This window comes from Emydura macquarii, unplaced genomic scaffold, assembly GCF_026122565.2.
Source record: "Emydura macquarii macquarii isolate MOO-44397 ecotype Brisbane River unplaced genomic scaffold, CSIRO-AGI_Emac_v2 contig_1043, whole genome shotgun sequence".
Lineage (NCBI taxonomy): Eukaryota > Metazoa > Chordata > Testudines > Chelidae > Emydura > Emydura macquarii.
Genome location: NW_027131180.1, coordinates 1,519,890 through 1,540,461, shown reverse-complemented (window position 1 = coordinate 1,540,461; position 20,572 = coordinate 1,519,890). Strand labels below are relative to the sequence as shown.

Below are 20,572 nucleotides of genomic sequence, written 5' to 3'. Positions count from 1 at the left end.
TAGCTAGAGAACAATGTTTTTGTTAATAATTCTGAAGACTTTTCAGCTGTAAGCAAGTGATACAAAAATTGGCTTTGAATCCTCATAGGCCTCATTCACTGCATGCTGAAGCTCAGGGTGCTATTTTTAAACTGTATATGAGACAGTTGACCTACAACAACTTACAAGAACCAAAGACAGAACTTAAGCAAATGCACATCTTCTATGTAGACATCTAAAAACAACACCAAACTTTTTAAAAAGCCGTTTGGTAGCTATGATCAGTTATAGGACTTTTGCCAACTCACATAAAAGTATTTTAAATGCAAAAGAAAAGGGAATCAGAGATGAAAACAATGATGCAACATTTAGACATTCAGTTTGTAGCCCCAAGCAGTAGTACTCTGGGCAATTTAACTGTATTCAGTTTGGAATACTGTGTACAGTTCTGGTCATCCATGTTCAAGAAAGTTGAATTTAAACTGAAACAGGTACAGAGAAGAGTTACTAGGATGATCAGGGGAATTGAGGGCCTATTTTATGACAGAAGAATGGAAGAGCTTGACTTGTTTAGTCTAGCAAAAAGAAGGCTGAGAGGGGATACGACTGTTCTTCATAAAATACATTAGTGGGGTAAACACAATGAAGAGTGAAGAGCTGTTTAAGCTAAGGACAATGTTGGCACAAGAACAAAGGGATATAAACTGGCCATAAACAAAATTCAGGCAGGCTTTAGAAGAAGGTTTCTAACCACCAGAGAGGTCAGGTTTCTGAATAGCCTCCCTATAGGGACTGTGGGAGGCAAACAACAGGACAAATTTGTGAGTGAAGCTGTATAATGGAGTTACTTGTGATGGTGGGGGGAAGGGCTCAACACCCAGGGGCACACTCCCAGTTTACGTCTTAATGTTCCTAAAACTCATGTTTCAGGGTTTCAGCTGGCCACCGAAAGGACCAGGAAGAGATTCTTCCCACCCCCCTGCCAATGTATTCTGTGATTTTTTTTTTTTAAATCTCCTTCTTCTGAAGCATAAGGGTTGGCCAACGCTGAAGATGGGACACTGGGCAGGATGGTCCAGGGCTCTGCGGTGGCATCAAGCATTCTCTCTCAGATGTTTCTCTGGCTGGTTCTTGCTCACATGCTCAGAGTCCAACTGATCACCACACATGGTGTCCGGAGGAATTTTCCCCCAGGTCAGATTGGCAGAAACTTTGGGGTTTTTTCACCTTCCTCTGCAGCGTGTCAGTGCAGATCACTTGCCAGGATTATCTGGGTATATCTCTCACTTAATCATTTCTCTTCCACCAAGGAGGACTTGATCACCAGTGCACCTCAGTCCCTCCTATTCTCTGCCTGTGGCACATAACAGTCTAGTCTTCTAGGAGGGCTCTCATTTACTTTCATCTAATTTCCATTGTGGGTCTAGTGTGAGGATGCAAGGTGTGGTTGGTGGTCTGTGAAATACAAGATACCCAGAGGTACCTAGAGGTCTTCCAGGGGCACATCAACTCATCTAGATATTTGCCTAGTTTTAAAACAGCAAAGTCAGTACAAACTAAAATTTCATACAATGACTTGTTTATGCTGTTCTATATACTATACACTGAAATGTAAGTACAGTATTTATATTCCAATTGATTTATTTTATAATTATATGGTAAAAATAAGAAAGTAAGCAATTTTTCAGTAATAGTGTGCTGTGATACTTTTGTATTTTTACGTGTGATTTTGTAAGCAAGTAGTTTTTAAGTGAGGTGAAATGTGGGGTATGCAAGACAAATCAGACTCCTGAAAAGGTTACAGTAGTCTGGAAAGGTTGAGATCCACTGGACCAGATGACCTACTAGTCTCTTCTGGACTTAAATTCAACGATCATATGAAACAAAAGATCATTGAGTAGATACTAAGTTACTGGGATGGAACATGTTTGCTGTAAGTAAACATCAAAACAGCTGAGTTTGTGACCAGTAATAGAATTTACCATTGGTCCTGTCCCAACTAAGGTCCCAAGACAGCTTTAGCACATGTTAATTGCTGTGCTGTGGTGCTTTCTTGATTGGGGCCTAATGTCACCTTTGGGGACAATAATGCTTCTCTTTTCCAGAGACAAGTGAAATAAAATTTGCTGTTAAACATGTAGGTGAATGACCCTCGAACCTCCCCAGTTTCAAAGGTTGAGTGTACTTTCCAAAAAATGTAAGGAGTTAGCAGTAATGAGCATAGAGATGAATTTGTGAGGAAATGAACTATGAGAAGCAGACAATTACTAGAAAGTACTATAATGATTGATAATTTACAAGCTCCCCAGTTAATAAAAATATAGATGTGTAAAAGGGAATAGGAGGCGCTTCTACGCACCATTAAGTGATAGACAACAATCTACAGCAGGGTAGTCAATAAGCAGACCATGGGCCAAATCCAGACTACCAGACATTTTTGAATGGACCCCAAAATCTTCTTATTTACTTATCATCATCATTATTGTTGTTATTTTCTCTGGAGTATGAACATTGACTATATCAAGAAATTCAGACCCTGACAAAAAATAATTGACTACCCCTGACCTACAGCCATGATCACAGACAGGTGCAACTTTGGCAAGTGCATGTAGAGATGCCCACACAATCATCCTCTAGGGTTATGTCCTTTTCCCAAAGCACAAGACGGGCTCTAATAAGCCTTGTATGACTGACAAACAAACATACATTAACCACAAACAAACCAACTAAAGGGCTTAGCTCTTGTAGACTCATAGGCTTTAAGGTCAGAAAGGACCGTTATGATCCTCCAGTATGACCTCCTGCACAACGCAGGCCACAGAACCTCCTCACCCACCTACTCCTGTAATACACCCCTAACCTCTGGCTGAATTACTGAATTCCTCAAATCATGGTTTAAAGACTTCAAGGTACAGAGAATCCACCAAAGAATCCATCAGCAAGTGACCCGTGCTCCATACTGCAGAGGACGGAGAAAAACCCCCAAGGCCTCTGCCAATCTACCCTGGGGAAAAATTCCTTCCTTACCCCAAATATGGCAATCAGGTAAACCCTGAGCATGTGGGCAAGACTCACCAGCCAGACACCCAGAAATAATTCTCTGTAGTAACTCAGGACCCACCACATCTAACATCCCATCACAGGCCTTTGGGCATATTTACCGCTGGTAGTCAAAGATTAGTTAATTGTCAAATAAGGCTGTCCCATCATACCATCTCCTCCACAAACTTATCAAGATCAGTCTTGAAGCCAGCTGGGTTTTATACCCCCACTGTTCCCCTTGGAAGGCTGTTCCAGAACTTTACTCCTCTGATGGTTAGAAACCTTCGTCTAATTTCAAGCCTAAACTTCTTCTCTTATCCAGGTGAAATGCAAACTAAATCAAGCTCTGGAATTGTAAAATGACTTTTTTTTTCCCATTAAAAAAAAAATGTAGACTTTACTATACAACCAAGGAAAGATGTATTTGTTGCATAAGATACAAAAGTAAGTCAAACCAAGCTGTGCAAAAAGTTTGTAGCAAAAAAGTAAAGCCATTCAAATTGCTGCTTTTCACAATGTAGGAAATCTCACAAAAGCTCTTGCCCCCAGCCAGTTAATTGGCTGACCCACCTCCCTCCCACTATGCCTCAAGACTCCACTTCTTGACAGCTGCCCTCTTCCTTCATTTCTGTTGAGCCACCAAGCAGGGACACCATCCCCGTCTCAATGTCTTCTGTGGGTAAAGAAAGCTGCCTGACTGTCCCCTCTCCTCCACTGTCCCACAAGGATATGAGAAAAAAACTAACCCCCCTTCTACTGCAGCTAGCCCTGCTTTATTTTGAGTAAATAGAGTCCTATGGTACTTCTTCCAGCATGAAAGCCAGCCTGTTCTTCAGTGGTGATATTCTCCACAATGTTATGAAAGAAGTACCATAGAACAGATTTTCAATCTTCATGTTCTATGTGAGAAGTACTTAGAACACCAGCAGGACATCTACCATGTCTTTGTTGACTTCAAGAAGGCATTTGACAGAGTATGGCATGAAGCTCTCTGGGCAACCACAAAGCAGTACAACATTGGTCGTAAACTTATTTTTACCATTAAACTAACTATACGCCAAGGCCAACAGTGCAGTTCTCGTTAATGGCACAATAGGAGAGTGGTTTTACACCACTGTTGGAGTCTGGCAAGGCTACCTTCTTTCGCCCACACTGTTTAACAGCTTCTTGGAGCACATAATGACTCATGTCCTACAAGATCATATATGCACAGTCAGTATCAGGGGATGAACAATCTCAAATCTTCGCTGATAATATTGATGACCTACCAGGTAGCAAAGAGGAACTTGCTAACCTTGTGAAATGATTGGATGAAACCTCTGCTAAGTATGGCATGGAAATTAATGCAGAGAAAACTAAGTTGATGACAAACAACCGTGATGGGATCAATCACACATCAAGAGATGGAAACAGTGAAACAGTTCAAGTGTCTGGGGACAATCACCACTGATGAGGGATCAAAGGCAGAAATTCTGGCAAGCACTGCGTAAACAAGTGCAGTACTGGCAAAATTAAAGCAATTTGGAGGAATAAGAACATCTGAAGTCCAAACTGAAACTGCTGCACGCACTGGTCATCTCCATTTTTTTGCATGCGTGTGAGACATGGACCCTTACAGCAGAACTTGTACGGAAAATACAGGCAGTGAAGATGAGATAGTTCCGTAAAATGTTGGGCATCTCCTACCTTAATCATGTCACTAATGAAGAGGTTTGTAACGTCACCACCCAATGTGCTGGGTCATATGAAGATCTCTTGACAACCATGAAGAAGCACAAGCTGAAGTGGTATGGCCATGTAACAAGATCATCCGGCCTATCCAATATCAGTACAGGGGAAGAGAAGAAGAGGCAGGCAGAAGAAGAGATGGACTGACAACATAAAAGAGTGGACAGGACAGGATTTCGGGGAGACTCAGGCACTGACACACAGTCTTCAGGGGTAGAGACAATTGGTGGATCGTTCATCAATGATGGTGCCCCATTGACCAATGTAGTTATGGGAGCGATAGCAATAGAGTCCTATAAGACTTGGCAGAATAATTAAGTATTCTCTGGCAATCTCAGAATAGGATATGAAGCCCATAGTTCTTATTCCATATCTCAGAGAACAGCCTGTGGCAGCAGGCAAGGCAATCTCCTTCCCACTTTTTCATGGAAAGCACTAGGAGAAGGCAGAAGAGAGAAATCAGGATGCTTCCCAACCTCCACTGAAAACTGAAACATTATGGCCAGTGGGAATCTTTTGAGGTTCTTTTCCCCACCAAAGATTGAAGATGGCAGGAGTAGCCAACTGGTACCCATTAAAAATCACCAGGGATAGGTCAAGTCCAGGATATATAGGGAAACAGCTATGAGTCTGTCCTACCCCCTTGAAAACACCAATAGTAAATAGGCTCAGTATGAGTGGGAGGGTTAATAGATGAGAAGTAATTTGTGGTGAAGGAAGGATGAAAGCTATGAGTGAGGTCTGGGGGGGGTTGAGTTTGTTTAGTTCTAACTTCCAACAAGCCTGAAGGCACAACCCTAACCTTCAATAAACCTTCAGACTCAAACTACAGGTTTGACTTTGTCAATACACCCTGACCCCTGCAAACTGAATTCTGCGGGGTTTGCACAGGTCTAATCAGAAAGCAAGGGGCACCACAGGGTCATACAAATGAATAACCACACACAAAAAGTAAAATATCCAGAAGCAAACAAAACCTTTCATTTAAAAAATCCCTCCAAAATACAGAATGTATTATCTAATCCCTCATGCCATCTATCCTCCAGGCCGGAATCATAACTACCAAATAAGCAGTCCTTCAGCTTTGCATTTTCAAGAAACGAAAACATCACTAGATAAAATAGTGTAGACTCTCTAGATAGCCTATAAATTAATTGAAATTTCACTGTAGAATGGGAATTCACAGCTGGTCCCTTAACACTCAAAAAATTAGATAACAGATAGGGATATTAACTAAAACAAGATTTAAAGGCAACTGATTACAGCCATGTTATCATAGGGGCACAGAAAAAACCAGGCCAGATCTTTGGGCTGTTTGCATAAAGGGTGTAAGATAACACTCAGTTGAAGAGAACTACTTTAATTTCTAGCATTAATGCATCTAATGGAGCAGATGCCAACATTGGTTTGGACTTGCAGCTTTTCACTTTTACCAGAAGACTGGGGACAGAGCTAATCTACAAATATACAACTGTATTATTATATAGCACTTTTCATCAGTAAATCTAAAAAAAATTATGGAAACTGGGGAAGATTCTAGGTTATACACACCCTCAGAGTGCAAACAATTTTCCCTTCTACTTTGGGAAAGTGATGTCAAACCTTTAAGGCAAAAGACTAAGTAACTGGTTGTGGCTCTCTTAAAGACAAAATTTAAGAAAACAAATATACAACATTTCAGACATCAGAAAATATACGCTATCTGCAGAAGATTCTAGATATTACGAACTATGCAAAAAGGAAGGTGGTTGCACAACTACAATGTAATCCAATAGGATATTCTGAATGACTTCATTTAACGAAAAACAAGTGGGAAACCTTTACATTTGAAATACAATAAAATTATCAAATCGGAATTTTCAACTTGACAATTATATAAACCAAGGAATTCAAAATAAAGATCACCACTGCAACACAGCAGAGGAGCATATGCATACAAGCACAGTCCAAATCACAATTATGGAGACACAAACAAGCAATTCTAAGAAGCATTTTACTAAACACTACAGTTTTCCTTTTATGCTGTAACTGGACACAGAAAAATGGTTGACACAAAATGATTCAATTTAGTTGCAAAGGGCCATGTATCATTACATAGGCACCAACAAATTCAAATGAAACTGAAGAATGTATAGTTTCCTCCTACCTGTTGCACAATTGTTGTTAATTCCAGACAGAGCTGTATGACGTTATTTCTCGTTACTGAGTAATCTGTCACAGCAGCAAAAGGTGATCTAAAAAAAGAAAAAAAGAATGGTCACGGGGGAAGATGATTTTTTCCCCTGCTTCAGTGGGACACAATGCACTTTAACAAAGATTGCTTTAATATTAGTTCTTAACAGGACTGAATAATACGTCAGAAATATTTAAAATCTTCTGTTAGCACTGTATGTTAGAGGACATAGTTTTAGAAAATGGCTACCTCAACTCTCTTATTGGCTTTTCAGGATTTTTTTAAATCATTCGGAGAAAAGTTCTAATTATAAAGGCATCATCTCCGCAAAATCCTGCACCTCCTTTCTGAAACTGCCTTCATTTCACCATATGATTCTTAGGTATACTGTGGCATGTCTTTTGAAGTTGTTTTAGCACACCCTCACTGAGAAAAGACAAGCTACTGTTTCCATTTGCTGTACAGCTGGTGCCCAGGTATGAATCCAGTCATTAATGCATTTGGCTAATGCAATGAGTATCTTAGGACCTGAACTGAAGCCCAGGGAAGTCAATAGAAACACTTGGGATCAAGCTCTTAGTTGTAGTTCTAAAAAGGGGGTAACAGTCACAATCAGAATAAACTTTCTAAGAAGCAAATGTAAAGGTTGAATTAAAGCCATGATCTCTCAGTCCCAGGTGTTTTGTTATAAGAATTTTAAGATCCTTGGATAGAAGAAACTAGATAAGGGCAAAATATTATTATTCAGAATTTTTAAAAAGTCACATATATGCCATCTGGTTTTTTATTATTTCCATTTTTAAAGGTTGCATTGTACACTGTGCAAAATGCTAAAAACATTTACAGCATTTGCTTTAATCATACTATTCTCTACTGTAATAGAAATATTACTAAAATACATTTTCTTAAGACAGCAGTCCTCACCTTTCACTGTTGAAGGCCTATGTTCAAATACAGACTTGATCTCAAGTTAGCTAAGTCTAGCACTTACATCTCTTTTCCATTTTAAACAAACTATCATACTCTGAGGCAGGACTGGAAGTTGCTGCAGGAGAAGTCCAAGATTTTAACAAATGTTGCACATGAGGATTTAGGCACATTAACAGTTTCCCATGGAAGGCATCTCTCCACAATCAACTAGGAAAGAATGTTGAATGGACTGCTGGGGATGGATGCAGTTTTCTGAGGTATGTGTGGGATAGATGCCCCCCATCTCAGGTCACTCACCTGCCCATTCGCTGAGGATGGAGGCTAACCAATTTGCTCTCATGGACCCCACCACTTAGTTAAACTCCTATGAGCTTTTCAAAAGTGTCTTGCTCTGGCTAGTTTCACTGCTCTACCTCCCCTTTGTTGCAGTGTTGGTGTTGTGTTCTTTAGGATGCTGCAGGTCTGATTGATCACATGTTTTGGATTCAGGAAGGTTTTTTTTTTTCCCATTGGACAACATTTGTAAGAGGTATAATGGGTTGTTTTGCCTTAATCACAGAATCATGGAGGCACTGTTATAGCAGTAAGACTTAAAGGTTAATATTAGGAAGTAAGAGTGTTAGTTTGTTGGATAAAGGGTACAAGGGACCAGCTACCAGAGGTAAATAAGACCTGGGATTGTGCTGGTGGTCCTTTTGCCTATAGGAAAAAGGGAGACCTGAAGTCTTTGCAGAATGATGTCCTCCTTTGGCAACTTCTGTACCCCTCCATATGGGAAAAGGTGAGGATTAAGAAGTGAGCTGAATACAAGGGGTGGGCCTAGGTGGGTCTACACCAAGTCATTGCTTGCTTAGTGGGACACCTGAACACTGCACCGGACCCAGCTAAATGCTTAGTATGTGGGAGTGGGGAATGCCTCTCTCCAGTGTTGAGTAACATTACTTCCTGCTACTTAAAATCCATCCCTTTGTGTGTTATTCATCCAAATGAATATATATACTGCTTGCAACACACACACACACGACACTGAATGAACAACTATAGAAAACACATGTCCATGTGATATAAAGTTATTATTGCCACTCATTTGAGATAAGCTTAGAGCCCACTTGTGTATGTAACGCAGCCTCCCCAAACGAATACCAATAAAACCTTTATATTCTGTTATCACGTATCTTCTGCATGCCACATTCTTTACAGGAAAAGTATTTTATAAATACTTTAGAGAGTTTTACAATTTATCTTGATTTTTCTCCCACCTGTAAAGCTACCTGACAGAGTACAGCACCATTAGTTCAGTGAGTAAAAAGCTCTGCAGACGAGGGTAATCATAACTAATATATTTTAGATATTTCTTATAGATTTCTACAATAGTTTCTCCATGTGCAGCAATATTGCAATTTTAAAGTCAGCTATCTTGGAACCTTCCTAAGAAATAGTGATGTTTCCCAAAAGAAAACCAGGAACCTCATCCCCTTTCCAATGGTTTAAAACTCCCATTCTAACCTTAACAGGTCACAAGATACAAGTATCTTTAAACTTGTCAGAATTTAATATGTACCTCAATTTGATGTAATGTTGGGGGAGGAAATTCCATATTTTAGATGGAAGAAGGTAACATTCCTCTAGCTGTTTGTTCTTTTTATAATAGAAGTATGGCAAATGGAAGCTGTGTAGAGGCTAGGAAAACTAGAAGCGGTCCGACAGTGAGTGATCAGTGGACAGAGTGAAGATCAGGTGTTCAAGGGTGCTGGACAAACGCAACTTATCAATTTCTACAACCATTATTTACGTGCTGCTTTTATTCATACACTACATCTATAACAACATGTGTACAGTATACTTAGCCTACCTTCAAACACACACACACACACACCCCATAACCAAATTACAATAAAAACATGAACCTATCACATGCTAAAAACTGGAATGAAGTGGTATCTCGTAAAACAAAACCATTATATTAAAAAAGACAGAAATATTTGTATTTATTTTTCATACACAATTGTTATTGTTAAGATAACAAAACCTTTCTAAAGGCATGATTTAAGAAGATACTCATTTACAAACTCTTGAACAAAGGAGTTCAAGCCACAAATGGTATTCTTTTACTTTATGTTTGGATGTTAATACAATTTGATCTTCAAATTACACAACTGGAATCTATTTGATGGTTCAAAGCCTCTAGCATTTTTCCAAACAAAATTCTGTGGTAGGCTTTTGGTTCTAATGCAGCATGCTCTTCTCTCATAGTTTTATTATTTCTTAGGTTACACAGTTCATAAAGATGACAATGAAGCCTTTATCAGCATTGTTCTTAATGAAGAACAAATAAAATTGAGTTTAACTTACATGAAAGAACAAGAAAATGACACATGGACTGCAAATGTAACTTAAAAACAAATGGAACACAAAAACAAAAGTGAGAAAATGGACACTGAAAATACAAAAGTGAAACTAGTAACAGTGCTGATGGTACATGGATTTTTGGAGGGATTGAGGGTGGGAAATTAGTAAGGAATCAATTTTAAAAATGGAGAGAAACAAGATGGGTGAGGCTAATTTCATTTTCAAATGCTGACTTTAAATGCGACTTCCACTCCTAAATCAATTTTGAAAATTTCATCTAGGATGTTTAATACAGTATCACTGGCCAAATTCCATGATGAACACAATTTGAAGTCTCAATTTGAAAAAATAAAATCTTGTTTTTATAGAATCCTGTTTTTATAAAATCCTGTTTTTATAAAATGTCCACTTTGACAGTAAGGCGTGTAACACTATTTTACATTATATTGAAATTATCAGTTTGTTTCCAGACAAGTCAGACCAAACATAAATAACAGCAAATAAGTATTGCACTTTGATAACCTTGTGTATTGATCATCACAATAGCCTCCTCCTTATGCACTGAATTTGAATCCATCAAAAATGCAACTGGTAAAATGGCATTCCACATTCAGCCAGAACACATCCCCGTACTTCTTTTAAGTTCTCAACCACCTGTCTCAAATTTCAACTTCTATCCTCTTCCTTCAAAGAGAAACACAACTCCCCATCCCTCTGACCTACAATTCTCAGCTAGCACCTAAGGCCTGATCCAGGAAAGCACTTAAGCATGTATATAATTTCAAGGATGTGAGTAATCTGACTTGTCACATCTTTAAAGTTATAAACATGGTTAAATGCTGTACTGGATTGGGACCCTTTTACATTTGTTCACTTCCAGAAGTGATGTCAGCCTCAATGTCCTATTTACTCACCTCTCCCATAACCAACCCTAGGACTTTTTCCATGCTTGTCCTTCTATGCATGGAATACCCTTTCTTTCCCAGTCTGTCATGGGGTTATGCTTTCTCCATTCAAAACCTTCCTGAAGACTTCTTCCTCTGCAACACCCATAAGAAGTGAGGCAGTAATTCAAGCAGAAGATCTATAAATCCTGTTCATTCCCTCCCACAGGCCTCCCAGCATTTTCTACCTACTCTGTCTAACAGCCTTTATAGGTTAATAGGTTTTTAAACTACTGTTTGATAAAGTAAATAAATACAAGAGCCAAGGAAGTTTTTCGGTTTTGTAATTCATTAAATAACTAGTGGTATCACAACCCTTTAAGAATTTTAAAATGTGGATAAGTTCACTATTAAAATCACACAGCAGATTTGTCAGAAGAATAAGCTAACAGAATGCATCTTAATTAACAAGTCTCATGTTCCTGTTCTGTATGCTGTAGATTATTCCTTTCAACAGCCATATGTAACCAATGATTTCAAACAAGTGAAAATTATAGCTCAAAAATTAATTAAAAACTAAAAGACAGAATAATACAAAGAAATATGGTTGCTTTAGTATCCATGAGGATGCATAAACTTGGTACTTCCAGACCATCCATATTTCAATGTCATCATCAGCCACATTGATATCTATCTTCTACCTTCTGTTTGATTTGATTTGGTCCAGGCAAAGTATTGGTAACCCCTACTCTGAGCTGTAGTTTTGAAAATGAAAGTGTTTATAAATAAATGCATCACTTAACAAATTTGTATTTGTATGACCTAAGTGTCTTACTTATTAACAAATATTTTACCAAACACAGTAACCAAGTTCGGTAAATATGCCCAAAGACCTGGCCTGTGAAGGGATGTTAGATGGCTTGGGTTCTGAGTTATTAGAGAGAATTCTTTCTGGCTGTCTGGTTGGTGAGTCTTGCCCACATGCTCAGGGTTTAGCTGATCGCCATATTTGGGATCAGGAAGGAATTTTCCCCCAGGGCAGATTGGCAGAGGCCCTGGAGATTTTTCATCTTCCTCTGCAGTACGGGGCAACGGTCACTTTCTGGTGGATTCTCTGTACCTTGAAGTCTTTAAACCATGATCTGAGGACTTCAATAACTCAGTCATACATTAGGGGTCTATTACAAGAGTGGTTGGGTGAGGTTCTGTGGCCTGCATTGTGCAGGAGGTCAGACTAGATATCATAATGGTCCCTTCTGACCTTAAAGTCTATGAGTTCCACTACTAACAACAGAAACAAGTACTTTTATCACAGTAGAAATAGTATGATACCTAGAGTTAACCTCATTGTTACCTTAGTTTCAGATCAAGGGGACAAGTTTGCAATAGAATTTAAGTTTAAGAACCAGAACCCATTTTGAGAGTTTCTTCTAGCATAAAAAATTTCAGGATAATCCAATCTATATCATAATTCAGCCCTCGGAAAGGAGAGGCGAAAAACTCCCAAACAAATTAAGAAAAAATTAATAGTTTGCATTGTAGTACACATAACTGTGCCAGTACCCATCTAAGATTCATGGTACTAGACTTTCATGTACTATGTTTTACTTGTATTAGAACTGAACTGTTTAATTCACTATAAGGAAGAAATGCAATGAACTTTATTTTGAACAACAGAGACTTTTAAAAGAATGCTTTGTTAAACATTTACCGCTGTTCCTGTGGCACTAATAGAGTTAAGTGCCAAAGCATTTTTAAATTATATTCACTGGTATGTTCATCACCCCATTCAAAGAAACATAAAGGGGAGTACATAAAGGGAATATAAGGCCTACGAATAACAGAATGAACAGACAGAAAAGCACAGATTCATTTTTTTGTGTCTATTTATAAAGACACACTGAACTGTTTTTTCACCTGCAAAACTGAACTCCTCCTATCAGGACAACAACCACCAAACATGGCTCACAAGACTGTATGAAATCAGAGCACATGGTGATGGGGTTAATTACTTTCAAAGTATGAGTTATTTCTTTAACATATTTTGGTGACTGGGAATACTTTAGGCACAATGCTTCCAGGCAACGCATACCTACTATTCCCTTTTCTTCAGAAACTAAAAACCAGCCCAATTTGTGGGCAAGGTTCACAGACTGAAAACAATGAGAGAAAGAAATCCAATTATTTTTAAGTGCTAAAAAATGTATGCAGAATAGTCTGACTGAACAGATCACAGTGGTAAAAAGAGACCAAATTCTTAGTGGAAGGTGCATTCTACAGAACATTACTGCAACCCAAAGCATTCAAAGAATGTACTGAAGCTGAATACTATGACATTTCTGTATTTGAACAGCAAGGGGTGAGTCAACACATGTTGTATTGGACATATAAGCAGGAATCCTAAACTGCATCCCAAAGCACCAGCATACACGTCTGAGAGCAGGAAGGCTTATAGGTCCCGATTCAGTTCTCCATATCCATTCAGCAAGACACTTAATTTTAGAAACATACATCTCAGTCCAACAGAATTTAAGTACATGTTTAAGTGCTTTGAGGAATAGCTTTGACCAGCTGAGGTCACAGTCTCTTATGCTTCAAAAAAGAATTAAATTTCCTTAAGCTGCCTTCTAGGTGTGAAGTTTAAGAACTCCTATTTTTTGCTAAGGACAGCATTTATCAGCCTACTACTGTAGATTACCACCTCTTTCTCCCTATTAAGCATGGTTAGAAAGAGCAGGGTTTCTAATTCACTTTTTTACTCTGCTTTTTCACATATCAGACACCACGATGGTAAATTATCCAGCTGGTGGGTTTTTCAGCTGTTAATTCTTCTCTATGCACCACAATGACAGGTTGGAAAACATCATCTAACCACCACAAGATGTCTTTGTTCCCATTTCCTAGTGTTTAACGTAGATTGTAGCCGCAGTTTAAGTTTTTGATATGCAAGTGCGGACAGTACTAGGGTGAAAACATGGATCATGTTATCGTTCAGCAGCTGTGAAAGACATTTTGAGTAACCTGTCCACATGTGGCTAGAACAAACAGTACACTAAGGCTACATTTACACTGACGGCAGCAAATCGATCTTTCAGGATCGATTGAGTGGTCAGTGAGACCCGCTCAATCGATCAGGAAGTCGACTGAATAAGTCTACCCCCTCAAGTAGCGTAGCGTCGACGAGAACGCTGTTCCCGTTGGCTCAGCATAGTGTGAACAGCACACAGAAGGGAAGCAGAGCAGTCGATGTCAGTTACACAAACTACTCTGCGTAGTTTGCGTAACTCCCGTTGACTGCCGCCGAATTGCGGGGTAAGTGTGAACCAGCCCTAAGAAATCCAATGTTCCCTAATAGAAATACCTAATACACAATTAACACACTTATAAAAATACTGTGCTGGTTACGACACATAGCATCAACTAAATTTTCTTCAATTCTTAATTGAACATTTCTCTGCTACATTATGGTACATATGCCTTCGATGAAGAAGCCATTAGAGCTCTGAGAACAAACTGTCCTTTCCCAATCCAACTCTCCAAACATACACACTTTATAGATTACACAGACATCACTATTATTATTATTAAGAACCAATAATGTTTCTCTCAGCATTGCATAACACATGACATACAGACAGCTCCTGCCACCAAAGAATTTACAACCTAACCAAAACAGAATAGCCAAACATATTAGGAAGCCCAGATACACGAGTAATTAGGAATTTTCTTTATAGCTTATTATATTGACTCATATTCTGGATAACAGAAAATAAGCGAGAGACAAGGTGGGAGAGGTAATATCTTTTATTGGATTAACTTCTTGTGTGAGAGACACAAAAATAAGGTTTTTATAAGTGTTTTTTTGGTCAGGAAGACAACAGTTTGATGGACTAGAATTAGGAGGGCATTCCAAACAGGGGGCAAGAGGGAAGAAAATATAGATGGACACAGGAAAAGTAGATGAACAGAGAATCAAAATTAATATCATTGGTGGAACAGAAGAGGCAGGTGATGAGGGACCATACACACTTCAACTAGTTTAGTGTCACTGCATGTCACACAAGGACCATTCTCCATTAGGAGTGTTCATGAAACAGTGGCATTACAATGTAGAGCAGGAGCAACTCTTTTTGGGAAGCTAAAATGGTAGATGTTACCTTTTAAATCAAGTTCTCCCATTCAAGAATCAATAAGTCAAAAATAGTCACGCTGAAATGCAAGGAAGAACATGATCTGAAGAAACAGATCTTCTCTTAATAGAAACTTGAAAGGCCCTTGATTTTGCAAAAGTTCCCCACTCAGGAAAAAAGAACAGACGAGTGCACAGGCATGACCAAGGAACTGGGAATCCTTAACCAATTTTAGGTGAAGACAAACACAACTTTTTTTCTGTCAGATCAGCATATCATGGCAGGAAGAATGGTGTTCTGGCTAAGAAACTGAACTGGCCTTGACTGGGACTCAGTTCAGGTTTCAGTTCCTGGCTCTGCTGTATGCTTCCTGTGTGACATTGGACAAGTCACTGAAGCTCTCTGTGCCTCAGTTCCTCACCTGTAAACTGGGGTTAATAATACTTATGTTCCTCACAAGTTGTTAGGAGGATAAGTACATTAAGGTTTAAAAGGTCCTCAAATTCACCAGTCTAGAGTTCATTTAAGAACTGCAGGTGGGAACGCAAAGATATGGACCATAGTAAGTGGGGGGAATCCACTGGAAGCACAGCAAAGGAATAAAAATTAGACCAAAACACAAAAACAATGAATTAGCCATGTTCCCCTGAAGAAAATATGATCTCTAAAGGCTGCAGCCCTGCTCGACAGCCAGGATTTCTAGGGGGTTCCCTCAGGCAGAACCTCTACAATGTCACTGTTCTGCAATTTTCTAACTGCCTCGGGACAAAGGGACCCAAATGTGAGGTTTGCACAGATGCCACTAAGGGTACAATATGGCTTGTATAATCTTAAATAATGGTGTTAGAGATAGAAACAACAATAGCTTGAACCTCTGAGCCCTGATTGAGTTTACAATGCTCACAGACAGAAAAAACTGATTAAGTCTACATTTTATATGAAACTCAGTGAAAGATGATTCAGATGGAACCCCACTATTGCAATTAATTTTTACAGGTTATTTTCAATGAGATTATCCAAAAGTGACCACAACTGAAACTTTGTAAACAATTCTGTCAAGGATTCAAAAGACGGAATAGAATCTTAGGGTGTCTATACTGATGATGGCAAAGTCGCCACCTCCAGATTGATCTTTCTGGATCGATTGAGCAGTCAGTATAGACCCACTCAGTCGATCAGGAAGTCGACTAAGTAAATTCACCCCCTCAAGTAGCATAGCGCTGCATTGAAAGGAACACAGTTCCCGTCAGTGAAGTGCAATGAAGACGGCGTGCAAAAGGGAAGCACAGCAGTCGATGGGAGTTACGCAAGCTACTCTGCAGTTTGCATAACTCTTATCAACCGCCGCTGAATCTCCAGGTAAGTGTAGACCAGGGCTCTGCTAAAAGGGATTTTCAGGGCTAACAGATATAAAAATGTACTTTTTCAATAAAGTCAGTAGATATGATCAGATACACTAATCCACTGAGTAGGAACTTATTGTTTGTACGAAATGGCTTTAAACCATAGAATTGCTATGCATTGGTACTGTGGGGCCATAATCACACTTCACTGAGATTTTGCTCTCTATCCCTACCATTCTGAAATATAAGATTCCACTCTAGTTTTCCTGAATTTTATTTTTATCTCCAGTGCACACAATTTTTAACCTTAGTTTTATTTTCTATTTAATTTGTAATCTTTTACATTTAGACTGCCTCAGCCCTCTTTGTTTTCTGCAGTTGATTTTTGAAAGGTGAATGTTTTATTGTCATTTTCTCATTCCTTTTAACAGTTCTCTAACCAGTTAATTTATTTTCCTTTCAACAGAGCTTTTTTTTATTGCCAGTGTTCCAATTTTCCTAGATCTTTCGTCTGCCTGTTTTTTTCCTTTGAACATTTTAATAAGAACGTGTAAAATAGCATTCTTTACTCATTACAGTGGCTGTTTCACCTGTCTTCAGATCTCTTATCTATAACTTTGTTGCTTCATGGCCAGAAACACAAAAGCAGTGCTTTGTCAATGTAATTAAAGTGCTTGTTTAATTGTTTTTTTTTCCTTCTCCCCTATTTCAGAGAGATTTTTAATTTACAAAAAAAAAGAAGTGCCTCTATTTTTTAAGGCTGTGTGTTATGGCTAGTAGATTGTCATTCAATAGAAATGATGAGAAATTTCCACAGGACAGTTACAGGTGATCTTTAGAGAGACAAGGAGGGTGAGTAATACCTTTTATTGGACCAACTTCTGTTGATGAGAAAAACTAGCTTTCAAGCCTACATACAGCTCTTTTACAGGTCTGGAAAAGGTACTCAGAGTGTCACAGTTAAATACAAGGTGCAACAGATTTTAGCATAAGTAGTTAACACATATTTCAAGGGATACAACAGGTGATCTTTGTAATTCGGTATATCCAAACAGACAGACACAGCACAAAAGACTCCACTCTACAGGACAGAATGCATCAGTTCTATAAGACAGAAAAAACCAGGAATCTGCAGTGATAGATAAGATGAATTTATAATGATGCCATATATTAATAATCTCAAGAGAAAATAAGTTCCTGTGACTGCAGAAACAATGGCTTACAGTAACTTTGAGATAGGTTTTAACAGTAATTGTATGGGACACCCAGATGGCCACAACATAATAATTCTGTAATATCTAAACATATTTCCTTAAATAAAAATATGTCCATAAATATGGGGCAATACTATTTGACCAAAGGCTTGATGTGAGCCAACAGCAATCAGCAATTCAAGGCAGCTGTTTGGTTTCCAAGGCCCGTATTTCAAGCCAGTGGGCACCTAAAATATGCCCAAAGATGTTTTTAAGAAAACAAAGACCTAACAGGCAAAAGATGTGAGGAACAGGGAAAAGAGTTAAAAAACATGATGATAACACATTAGAATAATGCCCCTTCTAGAAGCAGAAGAGAATTGTATGGATTGGGAAGAAAAAGAGGGAAGTCAAAGTTTTCAGGTAAGAAAACCATAACCATCTTAATGCCCCGATACTTTTCGGGGTATCTGGGTTATATTCTCATGTATGTGCCTAAAACAGCTAGACTGACCCATCTGGAAATGGAGGTTTGGAGGCCTTCTGCCAGAACTCCCAATCCCTACTATTTAAGTTAAAGCAAAACTTTAAAAACTTGGCAAACATAGAAATTGTAAACTATGCCCTGATGCTCATTGATCTCTGGTTCTGATCAGTCACTGGAAGAAGCAGATTCTAGAGGAATGGATCTTCCACAAAGAATGGCCTGATACTAGCCATAGTCCGTTTAACACTGGAAACCACCAGTGAGAGTAACCCAATAGATCACAAGTCTCAACATACCATGGGGGAAAAGGCAATCTCTCAGATAAATAAGCCCAGACCATTTAGGTGTTTATAGGTTGTAACCAACAACAACAACCAATGAACTAATTGCTAGGACAGAAATGGAGCTCAAGTTTTATACGCTCTCCACCAAAGAAGCAAGCCACTGTATTTAGAATCAGCTGGAGCCACTAGTTGCTTTTTCCAGTGTGGCCCCAGGTAGATGTGCATCTCAGTCATCCAGCCAGGATGTTACAATGGCATGGATCACTGGATTAATGTCCACATTACTCCTTTTAATTGATTTCTTTGCACAGGATATAGGTGCTGTGAGCCATAGCTGTCCAAGGACAAAAATATATCAAATCGCCCCATGGCTGCAAACTATTGTCAGAAGGGAGGCATTCTAATAACTCTGACCCTTTCACCTAGATGCCTCCCTCACTTTCACTTTATACGGGGCAAGTCTATGCCAACTTAATCACATACATCCTCACACCTCTCTTGGGCCTGAAAGCACAGTCGTGAAGTTACATGGAAAATAAGATTTGATATAAAATGCAGATTTCCCTGGGGCTAGCCTTGAGAAGCATTCAGATGCTTCAGCCAGACTGGCATTATAGGCATCATATAGAATATGTCTTCAGGTCTTCAAGGCCATAAAGAAACACTAGAAAAACACTCCCACTGAGAGAACCCATCAATAAATACTGCTAGAACTATTCAACAGAAAAATTCATCCCATTTTATCTTAGGTAGCACCAACCATCATAGTAACTATGAAACAGCAAAGTTTGGGGCTCATCTTTGACTGTCAGAACTAACAGGAACAAAACCATATCTGTGTAAAAGGAAAAAAATCTTGCTATCTCCCCCGAGAGGCTCCAGTAGCCATTTAACAGGAAGTAACAGAACCCGATGGATCCCCAGATGTTCATGCTCTTGAGGAAAAACAATAAATAACCATTAACCTGCCCCCTTGGGACATCTGAAAGAGGAAAAATGGACTTGCTGAATGAAAAATAATATATACTAGAAGAAAATCTTATACTTTCACAAAAACAATACACAAGAATTTTTACATTATGTACATCTTCAAAATATATGTTTACTGTATATCCGAGTGAAATTCAAATATCGTTTCTAGAAAGCCCCATTCAGGTACTAAAGACAACATTTTCCTCTCATTTTGGCTGCCCTAGTTTCTGAGTGTCTAATTTGAAACACCTTGAGATTCCATTTTCAGAGGCGCGGAGCAGCCATGGTTTGAGATGAGCTCAAAAGGGCCAGTAACAGAAAGTAAAATTGGGATCTATGTTTTTAAGCTGATTTTATTAACTCCCTCAATTTTCTTTTGTTTGTCTGTTGTATTATCCTTGATTGATATAATGTGGCTGCCTTTCTAAACAACCTTATTGCAATTTCAGTAAGGCACGACAGGCCTATTGCTGGGCCACAACCACGCTTATCAGGGGGCCTTTGGCTTTGTGTCTAATCCTAAAGTATGCAATCTTGGCACAATCTTAGATGTCCTGTCACACATTAGTGCTCCAATTATGTTGAATTTGGATTTCAGAAGCTGATTAGTCAAGAAAAAGCATGAGAGCATGTGTGTTTTCATCCGGAGTTTATGTTTATAGAGGCAGAGAAATCAATTGTCAGCTGAACTCATCACCTTCTAAGACTCTTGCCATCAGTAAGTGTAGAACATCTACATTATAAACTAAAATCAATAGCACTACAAGTGTAATGGACACTTTACAATAGCTAGGGCAATTACATTTTAGAAATAATAAAAAGTGAATTTATTTTAAAACATTTTCAATTAAAAACCCTACATTTCATATTACACAACCATCTTATGGACCCATTTCAAGTCTCACACACATTTTAAGTGGCAGGAGTGGTGCAACAGCATGTGTAATTATAGTACAAGTTGTAATGTGCTGCAGCAGGTAAGCAGGAAATTGTAGCCTGATGTTATTGGCATCATTGAAGATTAAGATTGCTAGATCTTAAAGTATTTATAATTAACCCTCAGCAAAGAAGAGCTAAC

The 20,572-nt window shown here is 38.7% G+C and overlaps 1 protein-coding gene across 2 annotated transcripts in view; it reads right to left on the bottom strand.

Moving 5' to 3' along the window:
* The window catches only part of CNKSR2 (connector enhancer of kinase suppressor of Ras 2), a 330,096-nt gene that overhangs the window by 238,880 nt on the left and 70,644 nt on the right, over positions 1-20,572 (bottom strand). For both annotated transcript variants that reach the window (XM_067545020.1, XM_067545021.1), the window contains exon 4: positions 6,896-6,983. In XM_067545020.1, coding sequence (XP_067401121.1) covers positions 6,896-6,983 — 88 coding nt within the window. The remainder of the gene's footprint in view (positions 1-6,895; positions 6,984-20,572) is intronic.